Genomic DNA, 27,501 nt, shown 5'->3' on the forward strand with positions numbered 1-27,501 from the left:
TGTTTCATGTAGCTGATTCGTGGGATGTTATAGCCATAATATCAATTGATATAAATTTGTCATTATTAGTGCCTTCTTTGCTGTTTAGCACCTGTTTTACAGCACGTAGCTAAAAAGTGGGAGACAGAATGTTGGCATATCTACAGCAGAACTTGAAGGCTCTTAATTTTTTTTTTAAATGCAACATTGAAGATTTTAGTCTGGCTAAATATTCAGGACTATCAGTCAGATAATGAATGTTTTTGCTAGGAAATTCAGATTGTAGGACTAGATAGTAAAATTAAATACCTGTTTTTGGCATTATGATTGTCCTGGTTAAACTACAAAATGAACAGCTCTAATTTTCTTTCTGGCAATTTACTATTCTGCAGGGGTTTACAATTTTTAAGGTACAGCTGGTCAGACAATGAATAATTCTAGCACATTACCAGGTTTTTTTTTAATTTTCCTGTTAAACACAGATTAGCTGGAGAAATAGAAAACCCACTTTGCATTTTATTTGTTTAATTTCAGTCCAATTTTAAGGGCAATAGTTATTACAAAATACCACTCCTGTGACAAATCTTCCGCTGAAGAAAGGACTACAGTCTGTGAGGAGGTACTCTGCTCTTCTTGCTTAATTATGACTGCCCAATAGCATCCCCCTGCTGGCCAAGTATGGTGCTGCTGGCACTCCCTGACTTAGTTTCCCCCCCGATGTAGATCTCTTCCAGTCTCTGCATATCGGTCAGTGCAGGACTTATGGCTCAGTCTCCCAGCAAAGTCACAAACAGACTTAGGCTACATCTACACGAGAGATCCTTCAAAAGAAGCTCTTATACAAGATATCTTCTGAAAAAAACTCCTTTCAAAAAAGTGGGTCCACACATAAAAAAGTGGGTCAAAAGATCAATCCACTCTTTCAATAGAGAGCATCCACACATCACCTGCCCGTTCGAAAGAATGGGCCAGGGATAAAAAATCCAGCACCATTAGGACTCCTTTTTTGAAAGAAGGGCCCGTGGAGCATCTATACACACACTTTCTTTTGACAGAAGCTTTCGAAATAAGGTGTTCTTCCTGAAATAGCAGTGGAAGAACGCTTTGAAAGGAACGCCACCTTTTTTTGAAGTATCAGAGGGGTAGCCGTGTTAATCTGGATATGCAAAAGCAACGAGGGGTCCTGTGGCACGTTATAGACTAACAGAAATGTATGAGCATAAGCTTTCATGGGCATCTGATGAAGTGGGTCTATACATTTCTGTTAGTCTATAAGGTGCCACAGGACCCCTCATTACCTTGGTTTGATTTACTTTAGAAAGAATGCTTTTTGTGTGTAGATGCTCTGCAGAATCTTTTGAAAGAGCCATTAGTAATATGCATTAGTAACTATATTTATTGCAGAGACAGAGGAATTTGCAAGCACTTTTTCTTAACTACAAATTCTCATTTCACACATTAGCTGGGGACCCTCTTAATTTTTGGTCTGCTCCAGTTAACCCTCTGATTTTATTTTTGCTCTGGCATTTGGGTGGAAAACTGTCTTGATCAGAACACACAGAAAATGTTTTTCTATCTGTGGTATAAAGACCCATTGAGAAATCTTCAACATTTTGGATTCAAGAAAATGTAATGAAATGACGGAGCACAGTATTAGGGTATTTCAGTGAGCCTATAATGAGCTAAACATTCTTCTATCTCCCCTGTGCATAAATCAGGCTTTTTAAATTACTCTCAACACTTCACATTCTCTTTTTTATGTTAAATAGTAACAGAGAGGAAGCCGTGCTAGTCTATACACTATCAAAACAAAAAGCAGTCAAGTAGCACTTTAAACACAAGCAAAATAGTTTATCAGGTGAGCTTTTGTGGGACAGACCCACTTCTTCAATTCTGGTCTGGCTGTGGTCTGAAGAAGTGGGTCTGTCCCATGAAAGCTCACCTAAGAAACTATTTTGCTAGTCTTTAAAGTGCTCCCTGACTGCTTTTTTTTATGTTAGTTTCTGATACTATTCTGTAACCATACTTTAAATTCACAAACTTTTCCTTGCAATATCTCTGGACATGACTGGCACCATACTTCACTTGTTAAATGATAAGCTGCTGCTAAACTGAGATTTGCTTCAAAAGCAAATGTGTAATTCTAGATGGAACAGCATGAAGCCTCAGGGCCATACTGATGATAGCTTGCTACGTGACTCAAATCCATCAAGGGATTATAGTGGGTCGAATAACTTTTTTTTTTCAGACAAAAAACTTAAGTTTCTCATGGTGCTTTTTAGGTTGTTTCAATACTTTTTTTTTAAAAAAGTAAAGTAACTATGATTATAAACCTTTGAGTCACATGTTTCATACCAAATTGTCACAGTGGAAGAAGGGAAAACCCCGCACCATCTTAAGCCAATAACTCAGAAACTAACTGGATCAAGTCTAATTCTCACTTAACTTAAAGCCCTTGAAACTTGGAGCTATAGTACACACAAGTTAAGAATAAAAAGCAGTTAAGTAGCACTTTAAAGACTAGCAAAATAGTTTATTAGGTGAGCTTTCGTGGGACAGACCCACTTCTTCAGACCACAGCCAGACCAGAATAGAGTCTTTAAAGTGCTACTTAACTGCTTTTTGTTTTGATAGACTAGCATGGCTTCCTCTCTGTTACTATTCAACAAGTTAAGAATGTTTTGCGTTTAAAAAATCACTGTTTAGTAGTTATCTCTATGTTAAAGCAATGGCACATTAGAAATTGTGCAAAACAGAATCACATCTACATAGGTTCTATTCTTGGCAGTCACTTAATAATGAGTAGAATGTCTTCTAGAAACAGGGCTATGTATTGAATTTCATTTTATTTGCTGTCTTTTTCAGTAAGGCTATGACTACACTACAAAATAACTTCAAAGTTAACTTCAAAGTAGCCTGCAGAGCGTCTACACACGCTTTTCCTTACTTAGAAGTAAGGGAGGCTAACTTCCAAGTCACCACTCTATTCCCAGGAATGGAGTAGTGCCCTACTTTAAAGTTTAACTTTGAAGTAGGGGGTTTGTAGACGCTCATCTTCGAAGTACAAGTACAAGTAAACAACTTCAAAGTTGTATTTTGAAGTAAGCAATTTTGAAGTGATTTTTGTAGTGCAGACACAGCCTAAGCTCCTTACGATACCTCCCCTACTGTAGATATATTTTAGGGTTCCTATCAGCACAGGTTGACTCTCTCTAATTTAGAACTCTCTCTTCCAACCTTATCTGTAATCTGCCATGATTTTAGTTAGCTGGCTGACCGCTTATCATGCATGTGGCCAAGTTCCCTGTGGTCTCATAAAGTTTGTTTGCAGCCACCACTCCTGGCTCTCAATGTTCTGTGCCATTATTTAGCTGTAATTTACCCCTAAATGTCTTCTAAGAGCCCAGTTGGCAGTGGAAATGTTGGTATTGCTGCCAAACAATATTGACCTCCCGTGGTCCAGCAAATTCTCTCTTTCATCACTGGTCAGGTCCCAAGGGTGTTGGACTAGAGAGGGCCAACCTGTACTTATCCCTTAATGATGCCTCATTCTGTCGGGAAGCAAACTTCATGGGGTACTGCGTCTTGACAGTCCTATATCAGAGGTGTGAAAATAGTGAATAATCTGTCATATTATAACAAAGGAGCAAGATGGTCTAGGAATAACTCTATGAATTAAGTGAACTAGAAAGGTCTTGATTTTGCTCGGTAATGAGTATTAACAAGACTGAATCTGGAGGATAGATGGGGAGACAACCTCCCACCCATTTTTTTAAACAGACTCAGGAACAATAATTCATTTTAAATTATTTAAATCATGGCATTCCTATAATCATACATGTACATTGCTCAGCAGGTTTCAATGCAAGGAAAGGGTCTGTGTGAGAGAAAGAAGAAGTGCAGATCCAGCAGAAACAGCTGCATATGAAACGGTAACCTTTGGATTAGAGAAGAAATTAGAAGAATTTAAGGGAATTGGGAAGCAATTTTTGAACCATATCTTAAGAGTAACTGTGGCTAAATAGCTTAGGGTAGAAAGGCAAAACAGACGAGACATGGCACATAGATATCTCCATTCTGGAAAAGAACAAAGCAATATTAGTGACTATGTGTCTTAAAGGGCAAATGTGTGTATTTTGTTTTTGACATGTAAGGGAGTAAAAGAGCTACTGCAAACAAAAACAATGCATTTCAATTAAATATAACACAGCAGTTCAGCGCTCATTAGAAATCAAATGCTGTGTGCTTTATTTTAAAGTCAGGTATCCAGTAGCATTCCCAAACTATTCAAGCAATTCCTTGGCAAATTTACAGGTGCAATTTCCATGACTGCATATGAAGGAAATATGCATCTGAATGTCCAGTGTGGTGCAGTTGCATGCACATGACATTGTTTGTGCATACAATAGTGTTAACTGTCTAGTGGGGACTGGATTCAGTCATACTGTGTGGTTTATTGTCCATTAGAGTGTGAAAGTTTTTTAAAAATGGAGGAGGGGTAAATGTGTAAGAAAAAATTGCATCAAAACTGTTGAACGGAAAACTGGATTTTCAATTACATATTTTTGAGTTAAAGTGTCTGTTCTCTGCAGAAACTTTTGATTTAGTTTAAATACAACCCCTACCACCCAATTCTAAGACATTTTAGTTCAGAATGGTGCCACCCTGTAACCAGATGTGCTGCAATCTTGGAATTTTCTCTATCACCAGTCTCTCTGGTTGAAGTACCTTTTCTATGATGCACTATGACAAGAGATTCCTATGTTGCACCTCCATTCCCCTCTCCCACCAGAAAAGGGAGAAAGTTCTATTTTCAAAATGATGCCTTGAGGGCGATGTAGTTCTGGGTGCCTTATACTTCCATTTTCCTCTGTGGGGTGGGCATTCTTACTCTTTTATATACCCTGTGTTTCATCTTACCAATTAAATTTTTGACAGTTTTCCCAAAGGGGAAAAAAACTCTGTACTTTCTGACTAGTTTTAGCCAACATCCTTCAACTTTTCAAAAATAACATCATACAATGATATAAACTGGAGAGGGGAAAAAACCCTGTTAGATAACCCAATTCCTCTCACATCAATACAGGGTTATTCTCTATAATGTGTTGTCCTGCAGTTTGTTCATTCCAGATTTAAACCGTCCTAAGGGATGAAGCTACCATCACTTTCACTGGCCTATTCTAATATAGCACACCATCCAAAAGTGTATCTTGATCTTTGTATTACATCACTTGTTTCCCCAAATTTCTCATCATTCCAAGATATACTCCCTTGTGTCACCCTGAACAACTCCCTCTCACTTCATAGCAATTCTATGAGAACTGATCAGGAAATGGTCTTTTCACTGTGAAAAATTTTGATGGAAAGTATTTGTTTTGTTTTGTTTTGACTGGAATTGAAAGATACAAGACCTGTTTTATCAAAAAGCAATTTCCCCTAAAATAAATATTTTAATGGAAAGTTTTCAGCCAACTCAAGATTCTATTCTTCACATATTCATAAAGGATTACTGCAAGCCTTTTCAATCGTCTCTTAGCCAAACGGCAGTATATGGTCTTAATCATAAAGTAGGACCTGATAGCACAGGCCTCAGTGTCTGCTCTTTGCCACTTTGAATAACTGATCTCAATGAAGACTGGGGCCTATATATTTAACTCTTCCAAATGTCCTCTGTTACCGTCTCCAATGTTCATATGATTATTGTTATAGAAAAATTCTGACTAACATTTAGAGGAAATTGTTTGATTTTGACTCAGTCCTGATGGAACCAGGCTGGGTTCTGACTGAAACCTGCTTGGTTTTCTGCTAGCTCACCTGTCAAGCTCCTTGGCAATCTCAGGGCTTCTGGGGTCTGAAGATCCAGAGCAGCCCACCAGATGGATTGCTTCAGAGCAGGAATTTCATTCTCTTTTGTGGAGCTTTCCAAACATTTCAGGTTTTTTTCCAGTTCTGAATGACACCAAATTTTGAAATTCTCTGTGAATTTGAATAGCCTTTTGCTAATTACTGGTCTCTACCTTCAGATTTTCTGGTAATGAGGTGCTCTCAGGTTTGAATATATTATTCCAGATCCTTTCCTTTATTTTAAAATGTATTTATAGCAAGTATCTCCAAAATGAGTAACCTCTAATCAAACTAAAGTTCAGCCCCTAAACCACAGTAATCATTTCTGGGCCAAATACTTTAGTCCTTTCTCAGTTTTTCACCTGTCCTTATTTAGCAAAGCTCCATTTGGCTTCATTTAGAACCAGTAGTTTTCAACCTTTTCTCATTTGCTGACCTCTAAAATTTTTGAAGGGATATGTGGACCCCTTTGAAAACCTTGGAAATGGTCTGTGGACCTGGTAAGAGTCTGCCAGCCACAGCTTAAAAACCATTGTTATGTGGCAATGATAATCTTTCTTGGAACCCTTAGACATAGTTCACAGACCCCAGGGCTGTGAAGACCACAATTTGATTCTGATCTAGAATTATGTTAGAGAAATGACTGTCAAAACTAAGTAAGAACTTTGGGATTAAAAATCATGAGTGACGGGCTTCCAACTTCTATTAAATGACAGAACAACATTCCCCCCTACCTAAACAGAAAGACCGTATGGAACCTTGGGGATCTGTGGAAGAATGTAGCATACAGACAATAATGTTCAGTAATAGTATTTAAATTTCCACATGGTTGTACTGCACAGACATTCTGAAGTACAAGAAATTCAAAGTTTGTTACGGTGACTTGCCATGAGGCAACTCTTCAGAGACTAGACGCTGGTCGATACTAGCTCAGAATGTAACATTTTGAACTGGATACAAGTAGAAAGCAGGGAAAAATCCTCTACAAAGTAGGCTCCATTATAACATATTTTAACCTATTCAGAAGTTCCCTGCACCACCAGATTGCTGTTGATGCTACTGGAACCCCTGCACACTCTGCTCTAACACCACAGTGGGGGGCAGAAGATAGAGAAGTTACTCACCTGTAGTAACGATGGTTCTTCGAGATGTGTCCCCGTGGGTGCTCCACAATAGGTGTTGGGCTCGCCTGGCGCTGCAGATCAGAATTCTTCCAGCAGTTTCTCCTGGATTGCACATGCGCCGGCGCACACCGCTCCCCCGCGGTCCCCCAGCCGCGCGCGCAATCCGGTCCCCGCCAGTTCCTTGACCAACCGCCTCGAATGCTCCTGAAAAACACCAGACAGAGATCCGAAGCGGGGAGGATGGGCGGGTGGTGGAGCACCCACGGGGACACATCTCGAAGAACCATCGTTACTACAGGTGAGTAACTTCTCTTTCTTCTTCGAGTGGTCCCCATGGGTGCTCCACAATAGGTGACTACCCAGCAGTAACCCAAGTAAGGAGGTGGGTAATCGGTTTATGTGCAGCTTGCCCCCGAGAGGACTGCTGTCGACAGACGGGTATCCTCTTCGAACACCCGATGTAGGGCATAATGCTTGGCGAATGTGTCGTAGGATGACCAGGTCGCCGCCCTACAGATGTCTTTTAATGCGATGCCCTTGAAAAAGGCTGTTGATGCCGCCACCGCCCTGGTGGAGTGAGCCCTAGGCGGGGCCAGCAAAGGGGTCTTTCGAAGCTCGTAGCACATTTTTATACAGGACACAATGTGCTTTGAGATTCTCTGTGAAGAGAGACCTTGTCCTTTTGACCTGGGAGTGAGAGAGACTAGAAGCCTGTCCGTTTTCCGGAAGGACTTAGCTCTGTCTATGTAGAAGGCCAACACCCTCCTCACATCCAGGAGATGCAGGCGTGCCTCCTTGCTGGAGCTGTGAAGCTTCGGGTAAAACGAGGGTAAAACTATTGGCTCGTTAAGATGGAACTCCGAAGAAACTTTTGGAACAAAGGCTGGGTGCAACCTTAAGGCTACCGCCTCCTTTGAGAATACTGTGCAGGGCAGTGTTGCCATCACTGCTGCGAGCTCGCTTACTCTGCGGGCTGATGTAATTGCAGGGAGGAAGGTCGTTTTCATCGTAAGGAGACGGAGGGGAACTGTGGCTAATGGTTTGAAAGGTGGACCCGATAGCGTGCTGAGCACCAAGTCCAGACTCCACGATGGTGGAAGCGGTTTCCAAGGGGGGTACAGGCTTACCAACCCCTTCAAGAACCTTGTGACAATAGGATGGGCGAATACAGTGGGCCCTTCCTCTGTATGCCGAAAGGCTGATATAGCAGCGAGGTGGACCTTTAGTGAGGATAGAGAAGACCCGCCTCTTTTGAGGTCCAATAAGTATTCTAATATTACAGGTATAGGAACGTCAAGGGGAGCTAACTGCTTGGCGGAACACCAGGCTGTAAATCGAGTCCATTTCTGCTTGTAAGTCCTCCTGGTGGAGGACTTTCGGCTACATTCCAGGACTTGTACTCCCTCTGTACGCATGCTCTCTAAGGAGCTGAGCCATGGATTAACCATGCTTGTAGACGCAGACCCTGAGGAGGCGGGTGCACTATGGACCCCTGAGCCTGCGTGAGTAAGTGCGGCGCCACCGGTAGAGGAAGCGGTGGGCAGTCCGACATGCGCAGAAGCAAGGGAAACCATTGCTGCCGATCCCAAGTTGGGACTATGAGTATCATGCGAGCTCTGTCCCTTCTGGCTTTCTGCAGAACCTTGTGGATAAGCACTGTGGGGGGAAAGCGTAAGGTAGAGGGCCCTGCCATGAATCATGAATGCGTCCCCCCAGAGACCCCCGCCCCACTCCTGCCCTGGAGCAGTACTGAGGACACTTCTTGTTGTACTGGGTGCAAACAGATCGATCTGGGGAACCCCCCATGTACGAAAAAAATGCGCTGTAGCAGATCGGAGCGGATCTGCCATTCGTGCGTGAGTGCGAAACGCCTGCTCAGCTGATCTGCTTTCACGTTGTGAGCGCCCGGCAAGTATGAAGCTTTCAACGTTATGTTATTGGCAATGCACCAGTTCCACAATTGGACTGCTTCCGGACATAGACCACGGGATCGTGCTCCTCCTTGCCGATTGATGTAAAACATAGTGGAGGTATTGTCCATATCGATCCCGACTACTTTGCCATGCAGGTAATCTCGAAAATGTTTGCAGGCATTGAACACTGCTCTGAGCCCCAGTATGGTTATGTGCAGTGTCTGTTCCACAGGGGACCATAGCCCTTGCGTTACCTTGTTGCCGATGTGCGCTCCCCATTCTATGTGGGAGGCATCGGTAGTAAGAAAAACAGAAATTTGTGGTTGGTGAAAAAGGCACCCCCACTAGCAGATTCTTGGGATTTTCCCACCATGCTAGGGATCTGCGCACCTCTGTTGTGGGCGACACTCCCCTGTGGACAGTATGAGATGCCGGTTTGTAAACACTCGCCAGCCAATGCTCCAGGCTTCGCATGTATAACCTGGCATTCTGTACCACAAACGTCGCTGCCGCCATGTGGCCCAACAGCTGTAGGCACGTTAGGACCGGCACCGTGGGGCTGTATGTCATGACTTGCACCAGTGAACTGATGGTGCGGAAGCGGGCGTCGGGCAGGTATACTCTTGCTGTGATAGAGTTTATGCATGCCCCTATGAACTTTATATCTTGTGTGGGTTCGGTCTTTGACTTTGCAAGATTGATAACTAGGCCCAGCGAAGAAAACGTGTCCGCTGTGACGCGTATCATGCGTAAGACCTCTGCCTTCGAGGCAGTCGTCCAGATATGGGAAAATAAACACCCCCTGTCTGTGCAGGTAGGCTGATACCACTGCCAGGGTTTTGGTAAAAACTCCGGGAGCCGAGGAAAGGCCGAACGGAAAAACCCTGTACTGGAAGTGCTCCCTGCCCACCGTGAAGCGGAGGAAGGGTCTGTGTGCTGGGTGGATTGTTATATGAAAGTAAGCATCTGGTAAGTCGAGGGCTGCAACCAGTCTCCCTCGTTCAGTGCCGTGAGTATAGAGGCAACGGTGATCAACCAAAAAACGTTGCTTGCGCAAGTAACGGTTGAGGCCCAGTAGATCCAAGATGGGCCTCCAGCCTCCTGTTTTCTTCTCTGTTAGGAAGTAGCGTGAATAAAAACCTTTCCTTTGGAATTGCTCCGGCACTCTTTCCACCGCCCCTATGAACAGAAGGTGATCCACCTCCTGCTTGAGCCTCGCCTCATTGGCAGAATCTCTGAGATGAGGCCTGGCGGGAGGCTTTGTCGGTGGAGGTGACTGGAAGGGGATCGTGTAACCCGTGGCTATAAGCTCTAGCATCCATCTGTCTGCGATGATCTTTTGCCATTTGGAGTGTAATGGTTTGAGGCAATGATGGAACATGAGATGAGAGTGGCATTGAGCGATGGCATTGATAGTGCAGCCCCCGACATACCCGTCAAACGTGTTGTCTTTGGGCCTGCCCTGAGGGTGTACGGCTTTGTTGGGAATGTCGCCTGGGAGTTCTGTACTGCTGCTGCTGTTGATGGCGCCCGTGGTCGTAGCCTCTTTGATATTGAGCATGCTGTGGTTGGTAAGCGTAGCGACTTTGCTGAGGATAAAATTTCTTCCTCCTGTATGGGGGAGTATAAATACCCAAGGTTCTACATGTGGCTCTTGAGTCCTTGCTGGAGTGGAGGACTGAGTCGGTTGAGTCCGTAAACAGCTTTTGTGTATCAAAGGGAAGAGCCATGATCTTCGCCTGGGGGCTTCTGGGGATACCAGACATCTGGAGCCAGGACTCCCTACGCATGACCACTGCTGTAGCTGTTGAACGTGCCGCTGCGTCTGCCACGTCCAGCGTAATTTGCCATTCTCAATGATAGGGTAGAGGAGGAATATACCTTCCTGCCAAACAGCTCTAGCTTCTTAGCATCTTTATCCCATCCCCCCGATTTGTACTGAGACACCTTTGACCTCTGCTGGGACAATTCGACCACCAAAGAATTTGGTTGTGGGTGACTAAAGAGGAACTCCATGCCCTTGGCTGGGACGAAGTACTTCTTATCCGCTCTCTTGTTCGTAGGTGGAATAGACGCCGGAGTCTGCCATATGGTAGTGGCTGACTCCATAATGGCTTCATCTAGCTGGATAGCAATTTGGGATGAAGCCGGGGGTCTCAAATTTTTGAGGAGTTTATGATGTTTCTCCTGCACCTCTGCCATTTGAATGTCTTGCGTGAAAACCACCCTTTTAAACAGCTCCTGGAATTGTTTAAGGTCATCCGGGGGGGAGACATCCCTGGGGGCCGTGGCCTCATCTGGGGAGGCTGAGGAGGAACCACTGGGGTAAACCTCCCTCAAAACCTCAGGCTCCCGTGGTTGATGATATACTTGCTCCCTGGAGGATTGTGAAGGAAAGTCTCGGGGTTCTGGACCTCGCTCCCCCTGAGACAACTGTGTTTCCGTCCCAGAGCGAGAGTGTACACGGGGGTATTGAGCAGCAGGGGAGGACCTGCCCCTGGGTCTAGGCCTGCGGTGTCTATTCAGCATGATGCAGACGACCAGAGCAGCATGGGCAAGGGCCCGGTGGTGGAGACCTGGGCCACGAGCAGAGAGTGTACCCACGATGTCTGGGAGGGCGGGACCTCCGCGACGACACAGATAGAGATGAAACTGGTTTGTGATAGTACTCCAGGGGATCCATGCCCAGAAATGGTGAAGGTGGCCCAAGCCACAGTGAAATTGGTTGGAGGAATGGAGAGGGAGGTTCCAGATAAGCCGGTGGAGTCACAGCCCGTCGGTGCGGCGTGTGTATCTCGGGGGGAGGGCTAGGTGATAAGGGCAGTGCAGCCCTGACTGGAGATGGACTGTGGTGCCGGGGTTTTGCTTTTTTTTTTTTTTTTGCCTTGCCCCTCCCGTGCCAGGGATCTCGGCCCCGCTGTCGGCGCCGCGCTCGGCACAGTCAGCTGCAGTGCCGCGCGGGTAGTTTCCTCTGGCACCTATAGGCTCCGTGCCGGGTGCCCCTGTGCTGTTGGTGCTGCGGGGGCCGGTGCCGCCGATTCCGGCGCTTGCCTCGCAGGCGCTCTCGGCGCCCTGCGTGCCGGCTGTTGTGTAATCGGAGGCTCAGCCTGCCCGCGCCGCCGCTTCCCTGAGCTCGCGGCTGCGGGTTCTGCGCGCCGCTCGTCCTGCTCGCTGAACTCGCTGGCAAGGATCGAGCCAGGGAGAGTTTTCTCCTTTTCTGCACTGAGGGGGTCAGAGAGGTTGCCTTCCTCTCATGCAACCCCGAGGGCCCTTCTGGGTGAGGCTCCTCTGGCAACTCCGGCTGGAGAGCCTTGTCAAACAAGAGCATTTTAAGCCTCATCTCTCTGTCTTTCCTGGCCCTGACTGTGAGCTTAGCACAGTGAGAACACGTCTGGGTAACGTATGGTTCCCCCAAGCAGCGGATGCATTCACTATGCCCATCGGAGGCCGGCATAGCTTCGCGGCATGACTCACACTTTTTAAAGCGTGAGGAGGCCATCGCGGTGAGTCCTTTATTGTTAATAGGGTACTTAGCGCGTAATCAGTGCCTTTTCGCCCCAATAGCGATCACCGGCCTGCGGGGCAGCGGGCGGCCTAAGTGGCCTTCTCGTCCGCTCCTCTCTCCTTCGCTCCTCTCGCTCTCTTTTTTTTTTTTTTAGTGACAAAAACGACAAATTACTTGAAAATCAGCTATCTTATCTGACTCTGGCCTTAGCCTGAGCAGATTCCGTCTGCAGCCGATGGCGGTGGAAAAGGAACTGGTGGGGACTGGATCGCGCATGCGGCCAGGGGCGCGCGGGGGAGCAGCGCATGCGCGATCCAGGAGAAACTGCTGGAAGAATTCCGATCTGCAGTGCCGGGAGAGCCTGACACCTATTGTGGAGCACCCACGGGGACCACTCGAAGAAGAACTGAAGCATCTGAACAGGGTGGGATGTAGAGCAATGCAAGAAGCACAACCCATCATATTATTAAAGCATCAAGGACATTGCTCAAAGTGCTCATGGCAGGAATATGAGGGCACCAAATACATTGGAAATTGCTTGGTTTTATTGTTGGGAACAAGAAAAGAGGAGGGAAATAAAAAATAAAAAAAAAACCTAACAAAACTTCAAGCTAGAATAATGGGATCCGGGGACAGAACATACTTCTCTTCCCCTCATCTCCAATCATACCTGTTGCACACACTGTCAACATTTCAGAGGCTTGAACTCTACCACTCCTAGGGAAATGGGGCAGAAAATGTATTCTAGTGTTTAAATGGATATTTAGCTCTCCATACAACTGGCTGATAGAGTGGTACCCACATCACTGTCCATTATGCTAACCTTGGAACACTTTAATGGAAAGCAGAGACTTGAGCTAACACTTGGAATCTTTGGAGAAGAGTTCTTAATGACTCTCCTGACGCACACAGTAAGTGGAGACTCCTCCCTCTTCTCTAAGTAAGAAGCTCTTAGCACTGAAGCTACAGTAGGTACACGGAGAAGACAGACACCTGGGAGGCAGAAAATTCCTCCAATGCAACCAGCCAAGCTGCAATTGACAGAACACCACACAGAGAGATGCCTCTGCATCTCCGCTTAGCAGTTCAGGGATTGTCAAAACTGCTAACACCATTTGCTAGTGAATAGTCCAGAAGACTCTCAATATACCAGTGACCTGAAGAGCAACTGATTTTTGACAGCAGAAATGCATGAAGGTGAAGCAGCCTGAAGTACTGAGCAATCTGAAGTGGAGTCCAGGGCATTTGGGGTCTTTACTTTCATATCTTGATAGCTGCTGCTACAATTTACTGCTATAGCTTCAGAATAAGTTCTAAGGCCAGAGGAGAATGGTGTTGAAGCTATCAAGGGTCAACTCTTGATTCCACAGGGCCTTCTGTGAGGCAAAAAGAACAGAACCTCACCTCGTTCCCACCCCCACCCACAACATGTACATATCTTTGACACTTCCCAGCTGACAAGTTACTGGCAATGCTACTGGGGGTACAGAGTCTCCTCAGCATATCAGGAACACAACAAGCACAGCAGATCTGGGGGCTGCGGGGAGATGCACTGTTACGGTGTGGTGTGCCTGCCAAACTGCACATAGATGGGGAAGGAGTACTGCAGGATGTCAAGAAAGTGGGTTGTTTGTTGGTAAATTTATTCCTACCGCTATCAGTTATTTGGCGTGTTTGGATGTGAGACCTATAGGCAGCATAGGCCGAAGGCTGCCACAGCTGAACCAGCCTTACTACCTTGAAATGTCCCCTCGGTTTGGCAAGCAGATGCAACAGAACACATTGTCTTTGGCATGGAAAAGATTCATTGTGAGGTAGAGAATTTTGAAAAGTGATCCTGACTCCCAGTGGGCCAATTACTTCACTCTGCGCTGAAATATGGAAAAGGCCTTTCATAGCTGGATGTGACTTAGAGGCAGTTTCAGAAGTGGTTAAGACAGCACTGCGCTGGTTCACTAGAGAGTTGTCAATCTGAGATAACATCGTTCATTGCAACTTGCAGCCACAACTCATGTAGCAGCCCTCAGCCACACACAGAGTTTGTCATAAGAACATAAGAATGGCCATACTGGGTCAGACCAAAGGTGCATCTAGCTCAGTATCCTGTCTGCCAACAGTGGCTCATGCCAGGTGCCCCAGAGGGAATGAACCAAACAGGTAATGATCAAGCAACCTCTCTCTTGCCATTCATCTCCAGACTCTGACAAACAGAGGCAAGGGACACCATTCCTTACCCATCCTGACTAATAGTCATTAATGGACATAATCTCCATGTATTTATCTAGCTCTTTTTTACACCATGATATAGTCCTAGCCTTCACAATCTCCTCTGACAAGGAGTTTCATAGATGACTGTATGCTGTGTGAAAAAGAACTTCCTTTTATTTGTTTTAAACTTGTCCATTAATTTCATTAGGTGTCCCCTAGTTCTTATATTATGGGAACAAGTAAATAATATTTCCTTATTCACTTTTGCCACACCACTCATGGTTTTCTAGACCTCTATCATACCCTGTTTAGCCTCCTCTAAAATGAAAAGTCTCAGTCTCTTTAATTTCTTTTCATATGGGTTCATTCCAAAACCCTAATAATTTTAGTTGTCCTTTTCTGAACCTTTTCTAATGCCATTATATCTTTTTTGAGATGAGGAGACCACAAGATGTGGATGTACCACAGTTTTATATACAGGCCATAAGATATTTTCTGTCTTATTCTCTATCACTTTTTCATGATTTCTAACATCCTGTTTGCTTTTTTGACTGCCACTGAATACTGTGTGGATGTTTTCAGAGAACTATCCACAATAATTCCAAGATCTCTTTCCTGATTCATTGTAGCTAAATTAGTCCCCATCATATTGTATGTATAGTTGAGGCTATTTCTTCCAATGTGCATTACTTTACATTGATCCACATTAAACTTCATTTGGCATTTTGTTGCCCTATCACTCAGTTTTGTGAGATCTTTTTGAAGTTCTTCACATTCTGCTTTGCTCTTGACTATCTTAAGCAAAACAAAAAAACAGTCAAGTAGCACTTTAAAGACTAACAAAATAATTTATCAGATGATGAGCTTCTGTGGGGCAGATCCACTTTTTCAGATCTTGAATTATTAAGTATTCCAGATCTGAAAAAGTGGGTCTGCCCCACAAAAGCTCATTATCTAATGAATAATTTGGTTAGTCATTAAAGTGCTAGAAGAGTCTTTTTTTTTTTTGTTTTTTGAAGATACAGACTAACACGGCTACACCTCTGTGATTATCTTGGGCAGCTTAGCACAGTCTGCAGACTTTGCCTCCTCACCGTTTACCCCTTTCTTCAGATCATTTATGAATAAGTTGCATAGGATTGGTCCTATGACTGACCCTTGTTAATTACTGTGGTAAACCCGGTGGTAGACCCTTACCTGGAAGCTTCCGGAGCTTTCTAGGAGGACAGTATACTGGGTCTATTTGGAGACCAGGGAGTGGGCGGGCACAGCCCGCCTATGACTAAAAGGCCCCTCTTAATAGAAGAGGGATCCCATTAAAAAAAACCATGGCCCCAACAGAGTGCGGGGGACAACTGAAGAAAAAACAGGGACGGGAGTGGAGGTCAAAGGTTTAAAATGAGGGAACCAGAAGGGGACACCGAGCAGAGAACCCTGGACAGCACCCACTGCCCCTCAAAGGTGTCGAGAGAGCCAATGGATACCGCCCAAAGGAACTTTGCCCAGATTCGTGAGCGGAGAGCGGAGCGGAAATAGGCCCCACAGTCGCAGGCTTCCCCCCCGCCAGCCTCCTCTCCCGAGTGTTATAAATGGCTACCTTGGCCATAGCCAGGAGGAGGCTGACGAGGAGGTCCCGCGACTTAGTGGGGCCACGGATGGGGTGTGCTAGAATGAGGAGGTGCGGGGAGAAGTGCAGCCAGAACCTCAGCAGGAGGTTCTGGAGGAGCCGGAAGAGGGGCTGCAACCTGACGCACTCGATGTAAATGTGTGCCAGGGTCTCCCTCGTGCCACAAAAGAAACAGGTGTCCGGGAAGGGGGTGAACCGCACCAGGTACACGCCCGTGCTCACCAGCCCATGCAGGATTCTCCAGCTGATGTCCCCGGCGGGCCACGGGACCAGGGAAGAATAAAGGCTGGCCCACTGGGGCTCCCCACCCTCCGAGGATGGTAGAAGGTGCCGCCACTTGTGGTCTGGGCGGGACATGAGGGTGGGATAGTGGAGTGTGTGAACCACGAGCATGTACAGATGATGTCTGGGTGCGGTTCGAAAGGGGACTGGCTGCAAGGCGTGCAGCTGGCTGGGATGATGCAGGGGAGGGGGGCAGGAAGGCTCAAAGAGCCGAGGGCCCACGGAGAGATCCAGAGGGCCAGGAGTGAGAGGGGGGTGGGGTGCACCCTCTCGCAAGAGCCGGCGCAGGTAGACGTGAGCAGCGGGTGGCAAGACGGCCTTCACCTCCTTGAGTAGGCGCTGGGGAGAGAGTAGGGTGGAGAGCCCCATGCGCCGGGCGAGCGCCAGGGCCTCCATCCAGTCTCCCCGGCCGTAGTCCAGGAGGTCTCCAACCCTGGTGATTCCACCAAGGACCAGCCTCCAGCACACCGCGGGGGACTCCGCCGCCTGCACACGGAGGTACGGGTTGTGTAGCAGGGGCTCCGCGAGGAGGTCTTCCCCCGCGGTGGCCCCTAAATACCTGGAGACTGAGAGCAGCCGCCAGGTGCGGAGGAGGTCCTGGTGGAAGGCTGGCAGCTCCGAGAGGTCTCGCGGATGGCCTCTCAAAGGCAAATAAAGGAGCTGCCGGTCGTATCGGAGCCCTCGGAAGTGATGGAGGAAAGCGTGCACCAGCGTGCTCCACGCCGGACTATCTGCACTATTGCTGTTAAGGAGTCTCTGCAGGGCCCGGAGGTGGAAGACATGGACCTGAGTGCGTAGGCAGGTCAGGTCCTGCCCTCCCTCCTCGGGGGGAGATGAAGAACCCCTGCAGGGACCCAGTGCAGTCCTGGCCAAAAGAACTCCAGAACTACCTTCTGGAGGGCGGCCAGGAAACCCGGGGGTGGGACAAGGGTGTTGAGATGGTGCTAGAGCATGGACAGGACTAGTTGGTTAAGCACCAATGCCCTCCCCCGTAGGGAGAGGCACTGGAGCAGCCCCGCTCACCTCCACAACCGCTCAGCCACCCTGCCCTTTAAACCATGCCAGTTTTCCTGCAGAGGGAGATGCGTTGCAGATAGAAAGACGCCTAGATAGGATAGCAGACCCACGCTCCACCGAATGGCCTGACGCGTGGGTGGGAGGTGGCCTGCCTGCCATCCAGCCCCAACCACCAGGCCAGAGCTCTTGACCCAGTTGACCCGGGTCCTGGACCACAAGGAGTACGTCGTCAGCGTACGCTGACAGAACCAGCCGCAGCTCTGGCTCACGGAGCATCAACCCTGTCAACCTTCGTTGAAGGAGACAGAGGAAGGGCTCGATGGCCAGAGCGTGGAGCTGGCCTGAGAGTGGGCAGCCTTGATGCACCCCTCGCCCGAAGCTGACCGGAGCGGTCAGGATCCAGTTGAGCTTGACCAAACACTCTGAGGCAGTGTACAGCACCTGGAGAACCCCGATGAAATGGGGTCCGAAGCCAAAGGCCCGCAGAGTGCCCAGGAGATACCCGTCGTCGACCCTGTCGAACGCCTTCTCCTGATCCAGGGACAGGAGGGCGAATGACAGACCATCCCAACAACCGAGCTCCAAGAGATCCCAGACCAGATAGAGGTTGTCAAAGATGGTGCGGCCCGGGATGGTGTAGGTCTGGTTGGGGTGGACCATGTCCTGCAGCACGAACCCCAAGCGATGGGAGATGGCTTTAGCGATAATCTTGTAGTCCGTGCTGAGGAGAGAGATGGGACGCCAGTTCCGAAGGTCGCGGGGGTCCCCCTTTTTGGGCAGCAGGATGAGGACGGCCCGCCAGTACGACAGGGGAAGGACCCCGCTTTGCAAGGACTCAGCCCAGACGCTGAGCATGTCTGGACCGAGGACGTCCCAAAACACGCGGTAGAACTCCACGGTCAGCCCGTCCATGCCCGGAGACTTGTTGGTGGGCATGAGACAGAGGGCTTCCAAGAGCTCAGCCAGAGTGAGAGGAAGCTCTAGCTGGTCCTGGTCACCTATGCTGACTGACGGGAGTTGGTCCCAAAGCACTCTGCAGGCATCGGCGGCGGTCGGATCCAGGGAGAAAAGGGTGGCGTAGAAGGTGCAAGCCCTCTCGCGCATCTCCGCCGGATCCGTAAGAGGGGTGCCATCCTCCGCAAGGAGGTAGAGGATATATTTCTTGGCACCCCTCTTTTTCTCCAGGGCATAGAAGAAGCGGGAGCTGTGGTCCATCTCCCGAAGGAGCTGGATCTGCGACCTCACAAAGGCCCCCTGTGCCCGAAGGGCGTCGAGGGCCCTGAGCTCATCCCGCTTCTCCTGGTATGTGCTCCAGAGAGATGGATCTCCGGGGCTGGTGGCCAGGTGCCTCTCCAGCTCAAGAACCTCCCGCTCCAGCTGTTCTATCAACGCATCCCACTGCTGGCTGGCCCCCCGGCTATAGTCACGGCAGAAGAGCTGCGCGCACACCTTTCCCAGTCCCACCACCACCATGCCGAGGGAAAGGCACACTGTTGCCTGTGCCAGGCCAGCCAGAACTCCTGGAAGGATGCCACGAAGCCCACATCCTCAAGCAGCTTGTTATTAAAATGCCAGTAGGCCGACCCCCGCTTCCCCGGCGAGAGGGAAGCCTTCACGGCCACTAAGTGGTGGTCTGAGAAGGGGGCCGGCTGCATGCTGGAGGAGTGGGCCCGCGAGAGATGGTGGCGAGAGATGTAGATGCAGTCCAACCGGGAGTGCATGGATTTGTGGCCCACCACCCGGACGTAGGTAAAGATGGTGTCCTCATCCGGGTGGCGGCTGCACCAGACGTCCACCAGGGAGCGATGATTGATAAGCTCCCTGAGGACGTCCGCAGCGGCCGGGCACTGCTCCGTCCCTGTATGGTCCCGTTCCTCGAGGGTGCAGTTGAAATCCCCGCCGAAGACCAGGCACTCGCGAGGATCGATGGAGTCAAGGAAGGCTGCCGCCTGCTGGAAGAAGGATGTTCTCTCCGGGCCGGATGTTGGGGCATAGACGTTGACAAGATGGAGGGGCAGCCCCTCCACCTGTACCCAGAGATACAGCAGGCGGCCTGGCACGACCTCGACACTCCCCAGCACCTCGGGCTGCAGGTCTGGTGAGAACAGGGTCGCCACCCCGGCCCGATGGGCCGAGAGGTGACTAAGGGGGACCCCGTCTCCCCACTCCAGCTGCCAGCTGGCTTCGGTGGCTGGAGTAGTGTGGGTCTCCTGGAGAAAGGTGACCGAGTACCCCGCCCTCGGAGGAAGGAGAGCACCCGGCACCTGCAGAGACCCGACCCGCAGCCCCTGGTGTTCAAGGTGGCAAAGATGATCGGCAGCATTTAGAGGGCTGGGGAGGATCCTCGCCGGAGGGAATGCCAACAGTCCCCGTGGGGCCGCGCAGCAAGCCGTGGCCGATGCCATAGGTGACTAGGGCATCACGGAAGCCGTGGGCCCATTGGTAGGCCGTGGCGTCCCTCCTCCTGGTCCCCTTGCCCTCCTTCAGAAGGGCCCTCACGGACTCAAGGATGAGATGGAAGTCACCCCAGCGCTGGAGGGCGAGAGCTACTTTGTTCTTGGAGCCACGAACGTCCTCCAAGAACTCGCGCATCTCGTCCTCCAGCGCATGGGGTGCTGAGGCCTTGGGGTCCTGAGTGCCCCTCGGCCTCATATTCTTTTGGGCTGCGCGGCTGGCAGGGAAGGTCATGCAGTGGCTGGGGCTTGGTTTTGGGAGGACTAGGGGTGGCGGTGGGAGAGCAGCCCCAGAGGTGCTGGCAGAGGGCGAGACAAAGGGGGCCTCCCGAGGGATTGCGGCCTCAGGGGCAGTTATGAGCAGACGAGGGTCAAGGGGAGGTGCAGGAAGAATGGGGATGGGGGCAAAGGTGATGAATGTATTGGGGGGAGGGTGAGTGTCGTGGAGAGAAGGGGAAGGCGGAGGGAGAGGGGGTGGGGGTGAGAGAGGAGGAGGAGAAGGGGGGAGAGGAGGAGGAGGAGAGTCTGGATGGGGTTGGGATGCAGTTTCTGGGACGGGACTTTGACTGGAAGAGGGGGTGGAAGTGGGGGTATGAGTAAAAGGGGTGTGGGGAGGGGGGGATAAGGGCGAGGTGCCATTGTGTCTAACAGCAGGTACCAGTGAGGTGGAGGGGTCGGCATTGGGGTTTTCGATACCAGGGGGGGCAGGGTATGAGGGGAACATATCTCCCTGTACTGGTCCTGCCTATGATGAGGATAGCTTGCTAAGCGGAGACCCCTGCCTTTGGAAGGGCCTGGGCAAAAGGGGGGCCTCCGTGAGTCTCTGAGGCAGCACAGATTGCCAGGAAGCGCAGGGACCCACAGAGGCTGACAAGGTACTTTGTCACATTACCCTAATTATACTAGTTACCTGTCTCCATTATGAGAATTTACCATTTATTCCTATTTTTTGTTTCCTGCCTTTTAACCATTTCTCAATCCAAGAAAGGTTAGCTCAAGATACAATTGGAGTGTTGCCCCTATCCCAATCTGCTGTGCTCACCCAAAAATCTTTTGCTTGAGTTAAGAAGTGCTTTAAACTCAAACTAGCTGGCCAACAAGAAGATATGGGACAGCGCTCAGGTGCTGCAGATGCTTGAACTGGTTGTGAAGAAGGGATGCAGTTACCGTGTGCTGACATAAAGTCACTTTGTACTGTTAATACAAACACTTGTGCAGCTCAAGTATTACTTTGCAGGGTGACCATGCTCAGTCAAGCTGGGAAGGCTTGAGAGGAGTTAACTCAAGGGTAGATAACTCAAGCTAATGCCGTGCTGAAGACAAGTCTGAAAACATTCATCATGGTAGCCATTCATGAAGGTCATCTTCTAATCATACTCAGCTCAGCTCTTGGAGCTTGTTGAGAGATTTCCTTTCAGCCACTGACCTTCCTAAGACCAGTTTAAAATGCCGCTCAAGAAAAGCCAGTCACCCCTTATTAATACTTATCAAATGTCAATGCACTTGGTCCTTTACAAATAAAAGAGTCCCTGCCCCAATTAGTTTGCAAAATATTTCAGTGACAGATAAAAAAACATAGACACAGACATTAACTGATCTGCCTGCATGAGTTGGGGCTGGTGGAGAGATCTACTACAGGTTGTCTTGTTAATGCATTGCAGGGAAGGATGATTTGATGATGAACTGGAAAGAGGTAAACAGTCTTGCAAGTTCTTTGGAAACTGAAACGAGACTATTCCAGAAGAGAAAGAAAGAAAGAAAGAAAAGTACCAGGAGCAGAACAGGCTTGAAAGCCATTTATTTTTTCACTATTCACTTCCTTTACGCAAAAGTTTACAGAGTGAGTCCTAGCAGATATGCAAGCTTCTCGCTGTCACACTTTCAGAGAGAGGGAACTGAAGGTTAAAGAGCCCAGAGATTTGCTGCACCTCCACGAGGTGGGTGGCTGCTGTCCAGTGACTAGGCAGTTTAACATTTGTTCCTTGATGTGTTGCAGAGTTCCAAAGGCTCGAATCCTGAAAGCAGCCCCGCATTCTCCAAAATACTTACAACTGCGAGACTCAGACCTCTTACTAGGAACAGTTTTCTGTTTGACTTTTTCTTGCTTTTCCAATTGTGCACTTGAAAAGGACACTGGCAAATCTACTGCATGTTCTTTACTATGCCACAGATTTCATGAGGGGAGAGACATCAGTCAATGCTGGAGACTGAGGCCTGGTCCACAGAGCTCCAAAAATGCTTTTGCAAAAAATGCACCTGAACTCATTTTCTCTCACTGTTTCATTTTCACTCAGTAGGACTCCTGGATTTCCTTTGCAGAAGTTTCAGATGGACGGGACTGTAAATTATTACTGGCTCTATACCTTTCATCTTGTAGATGGATATTTTATATTTCTAGCCTCTCAAAGACTAGCTTATTACTTTTTTGCTTAGCAAGAGAATTGTTGAAGTTTTGCAGGAAAAATCTCCACAAGTATCATTCTCCTGTAATGAAGACAAACCTTTTGCTTTGCTTTAATGAAAACCCTTTCAAGCTATGCTGGCAGTACCTCTATATATCCATTACAACAGTAGAAGAGAGAAAGTCAGTTATTTTTGTACTCTACCTGTTTAGTTCTCACTTTGGAATCCGGTGACAGATTGTTGTACGTATAATGGGCCTGCGTGACTCCACAAAAAAGGACTGCAACAATTCCTGAAATGCAAAGAAAGGCTGAAGTCAGCTGCTTCTATTTTCTGCCATGCAGGAGTCAAAGGGTGGGATTAGCCTTCTCAGAAACTAATTAGATTGTGTTAACAGCTTTTTGTAACAGAAATGCAAAAGGTATGTTTTACAATAATATCCTTCAAACAAACTAGAATGTTGCTTTGATAGAAATCTTTGCAAATCCTCACCTCCCTTCATCCCAGACATATTATTGCTATCTGCTTGGACAGTTTAAGACACAGTGGCCATGTCTACACTAGCACAAATCTTCAAAATGCCCATGCAAATGGCCATTTCGAAGATTACTAACGAGGTGCTGAAATGCACATTCAACGCCTCATTAGCATGCTGTTGGCCGCAGCTCTTCGAAATTGCCACGTTTTGCTCTTATCGCAGATAGGAATAAGGGGATTTTGACGTTCCCAGGGTCCTTTTGAAAAGGACTCCTGTCTGGACGAGCTACACGGGAGCAAAACGCGGCAATTTCAAAGAGCCGCGTCTGGCGGCATGCTAATGAGGCGCTGAATATGCATTTCAGTGCCTCATTAGTAGTCTTTGAAATGGCCATTTGCATGGCCAGTTCGAAGATTTGTGCTAGTGTAGACGTAGCCAGTGATAACTGTGTACAACCTCTGCTCACGGTTAGAGTGACGCTTATTCAAGTTACACAAAAAGCAAGCAGTCCTGTAGCACCTTAAAAACTAACACATTTTTTAGATAATGAGCTTTTGTGGGTAACATCCACTTCATCAGATTTCTTCAAGTTAGTTAATTATGAGATAAGAGAATGGAAAATTAGGAAACTGTGACATAAGTTCATTTTTTTTCCTCCAAACTGCATTTGTGAGCAGTGGCTGCTGAAGGACTGAAGTACATGGAAGAGATGTTGCCCTCTGCACGTCTGTTTGCTTTGCACGTTGCACATTGCTTATTACAAGGCAAACAGCAAAACCCAGCTTAAAAATACTGCTCTGGTGGGAAAAGGCTGTGTTGCCCAGAATGACTGGGTCAGTGACTGTAACTGAGTGGCAGTAATTATGTTTCCCCAGCCTATCAGAGGCCAGGAGGGGAGAGAAGGAGCAGCAGTCTTGTTAGGAATACAAAGGTACTTATGTACAGTAACATTCATTATTTTTAAAGCTCCTCTTCCTTCCCAGCGCCCATTAAGGTGCTTAGAGCTGCCGACAGTAAAGCAGACATGGTATGACATTTAAAAACCATGAAATATTCACACCAGCTAAGTAAACATCAACTAAAAGGAACACACAGAAGACAAAAGGAGAACAGGGAATGAAAGAATGGCCAATGGTGACTGTGCAAAAGCACCTCTGGAAATGAAGAAGAAAACTTTCTCTTAAAACTGGGCTGCAGCAAACTGAGGGGGGAATGGTCCTGGGATTCTCCACAGTGAATTCACTAGTACTTAGTAGGTGATTTAGAGTGATCCTGGGAGAGGAGCTGGAGGTGGGGGCCCTCACAGGGACTTCCACTGAACCTCACTGGACATAGGAGCTTCCACACTTGACTTCCCACTGGAGTAAATGGATGGCTCAGGTCCCCAATGCCTAAGACAGAATGGTAAAATCCCTGAAAAGCAGATGGTGCATCTGTGTAAATATTCACCTGGAGAAATGGAGAAAAATTCATCTGGAGAACAACTGCCTCCTCAGTGAGGAGGTTTCAAATGTAGCCAACCCCTTTGCTGTAAGGAGCTTTAAAAACTGAATAGTGCCAATGTAAAATAATCCACTATTTCATAAGCAGGAAAAAAAATCCAGGACAGGTTAATAAGCTCACAGTTATTCAAGCCAGTGAGCAAATGAGTGGTGCAGTCTGAACAAGCTGCAAGCAACAGGGATGTGCAGCAGTAACTTGGCTACAAAGAGAGGCTGTAGGTAATCCTGGGGATGTGACTGGTAGTTTGTAGAAGCCTCAGATTAACATTTGAGATATTAAATGTTTATCCAAACCTCTCAGGTGTTTGAAATTGGGGATATCACTACAGTTTAGTGGTAGGACTCAGGGAGACTGAGGAAAAGTAGGAATTACTTCCTGGGATCAAAATGAAGATATAGAAAATGAAGGACAGAAGGGAAAACTGGATAGGCTAAAGAGTAAATAAAGTGACAGGATTCTTTTATTACATTTACAGGATTTATATGTATTTACAAGATTCTTCTGAGCCCTTCCTCAGTTTTCTGACTCTTTTTTACACTGCTAGATGTAGAAGTATTGTTCACTGGAACTGCAAACCTCTCTTTTCATTTCTGGGAAAGCTGGAGGAATAGCATCCACATGCCTTTGATGAAAAAGGGAAAATATATGTGGCACAAAGAACAACTGCCTACAAAGTGAAAATGAAAAACCTATTCCCATTCAGCAATGCAGACTTTGTCTTGGCTTCTGAATTCTATTCACCAGACTGTATTCCTATTGCAGTAATAAAAGCTTCTGCAAACCAGGAAAATTTCATTGAGCTTTAACTGCCCTTTCTTGACTTTGGCAATATTTCTGTTTCTTTTAATTCTGTACTAGGACATCTATAGCACTAGAGTCATTAGAGAGCAATCCCTAAGAAAGTGCTGGGCATTTCAAGTTTATGGTAAGGGCTCATTCTCCCAAAAAGCTGAAAAGAGAATGTATAAAGCCTCTTGTCTAATTAGTAGCTTCAAAATGCTCTCTTGTAGAATGTAATGGATGGATACATACCCACCCAATCAAAAGCCAGTTTTAAAAAGTATAGCTAAGCAGCACTACTTCTAAATATCACTAACTCCTGGGGCAACAAATAAAAATGGAAGTATGAATTTCCCATTCTTTTTTTTACCTCCTGAGTTATCATGTGGCCATTTTTTTAAAAACTGTCTGTATTAAATTCAGCTGTGGTTGTAAAAACTGATTTGTGAATGCTAAATGCAATGGGTAGTTAGAGGTGGGATGTGTGTCTATTCACTGGCTCCTGAAGCAATGTGAAAACTGTGTCAGTGGTATGTAAAGTGCCTGATGCTGCTCACTCGCCAGGCATACATTCTCTGAACCAATGCAGTGAGTCCACTGAGAAACAGTACAAAGAGAGACCAGTATTAACCATGGAGTATCTGACATGGAGTGTGGGTTCTGGTTTGAGCCCTGAAGCGCCCCTGCTATCCTTCAAAATGGAATTTCATAGACCACATGAACCTTATTTCCAGGGGAGATGGAGTGCTTGCAGCCGGAAATCTATATGTTGCTAAAACAAGGCTTACTGTGAACTGCCCTGGTGGTTACAGCATAAGATTTATTGTAAAGCCTAGGGAAAAGTTATTGTAATGTATCTTTTTAACAGATTTGGTGACCAAGTGAATGCCAGTGCAGCTATATAGGAAACAGAGGCAAGAATTACCCAAAAAAGGCAAACTTTCTGCTTTGGAAAGACAGATTAAGTGAGGTTGAAAATTCTTTGACAAGAAGTATTAAAATTGGATTTTGAAGAAAGGGATCAGCCTGACAGCAAAATGCTTTCTCCTCTGTGTATGGGATATAAATTAGGCAATTACATACTTTTTTCAGACTTATTAGCAGAATTGTCCAATTTTCTTCTGACATCTTTCAGTTTGACTCAGGACTGGTATCGCCCACCACTCATGCATCAAAGATAAAAATATTCACTTGTTCTTTTCTCATTAAAACGTCAGATTTTTGAGCCAAAAATGTAAATGTCTGTCTCAGTTTCCTGCTAAATTAAATGCATACTTCTTGGTTTTACTGAGAATGTTGGAATTCTGGACAGGAGATAGTGATTAGATCTGTCAGAGCAGAGACAATGAGAGAGTTAGTTGCTCGTAACTGTGGCTTTATTTTTTGGAGGAGGGGATAGTAGTTGCCAACGTACTTTTCCATTCCCTCCCCTTCCCTTTTTTAAACACTCAGAATGTAGCACGAACTCACAGCACCACCAATACCTTCATTGGTGAAACAGAACTACAGGTTAAAGTAAAAGATTTCAGAAGAAAGGGAAAACTGGCTTGTCATGGCAATGCAACAGGAGTGATCTTTTTGAAGAAATTAAACTATGGGAAAATTTCATGTTTGATAAAAACTGAAGAACCTGATCATAAAAAAATGAAAGCTATGTGAAACAAGCCAATTAGTAGCTAGCTCAGCTCCACCTCTTTGATGATGGGCAATACGATTTTCAAAAGCCTACCAATCTAGTCGCCTTTTACTCTGCGAAACACACAGCAATAGTGACAGCTTGTTAGCTGATGCCAGGCATAAGGAAATCAGTCTCAATGAATTTTACTCTGTTGTTTATATAGATAGTGGCAATTCATCTTACGGTAAAAGACGGCAATATGCAATTCTGATAATGGGGCTCATGCCATGAAAGAGGCAACTGACATCCTAAGATGCATCACTGACAGTGTGCTTTAATTTATAAATAATTCCTTTGCTGAAAGAGAGGGAGAATAAATGTCCTTGATGGATCATTTCACAAATAGGCAAAAGGAAATTACTTCCCTGTAATTCTTACTGTCTAATGGCCTGATTTTGCAAGGTGCTAGATATATTCAGCTGCCAAGGATCTGCAGCTGTCATGATCAGACCTAAAGATATAACTTGAACCACAGCCCTGAATTTTGGCTGAGGAGGGCACTAGGAGAGGTGTGTTCTAATGCAACCCAGGAAGCAAACTCCTATAACATGAGATACCAAAGCTGAATGTGATCCTTACAATGAATCTATATTGATATTAAGTGATATTAAGGACTGAGCTCCTTTCACAACAAATATAGGGTTTTTTTTTTTGGCGGGGGGGGGGAGTTGGGGAGGAGAAATTACAGACCAAAGAAAGAAAAGGGA

The 27,501-nt window shown here is 46.9% G+C and overlaps 1 protein-coding gene across 3 annotated transcripts in view; it reads right to left on the bottom strand.

The window, feature by feature from the left end:
* The window catches only part of SLC9A9 (solute carrier family 9 member A9), a 325,761-nt gene that overhangs the window by 157,501 nt on the left and 140,759 nt on the right, over positions 1–27,501 (bottom strand). For all 3 annotated transcript variants that reach the window (XR_012646757.1, XM_075003792.1, XM_075003793.1), the window contains exon 9: positions 22,559–22,647. Coding sequence is in view for 2 of the 3 variants with exons in the window: in XM_075003792.1 (XP_074859893.1) it covers positions 22,559–22,647 (89 nt within the window). In the remaining variant the exon portion in view is untranslated. The remainder of the gene's footprint in view (positions 1–22,558; positions 22,648–27,501) is intronic.

This window comes from Carettochelys insculpta, chromosome 10, assembly GCF_033958435.1.
Source record: "Carettochelys insculpta isolate YL-2023 chromosome 10, ASM3395843v1, whole genome shotgun sequence".
NCBI lineage: Eukaryota > Metazoa > Chordata > Testudines > Carettochelyidae > Carettochelys > Carettochelys insculpta.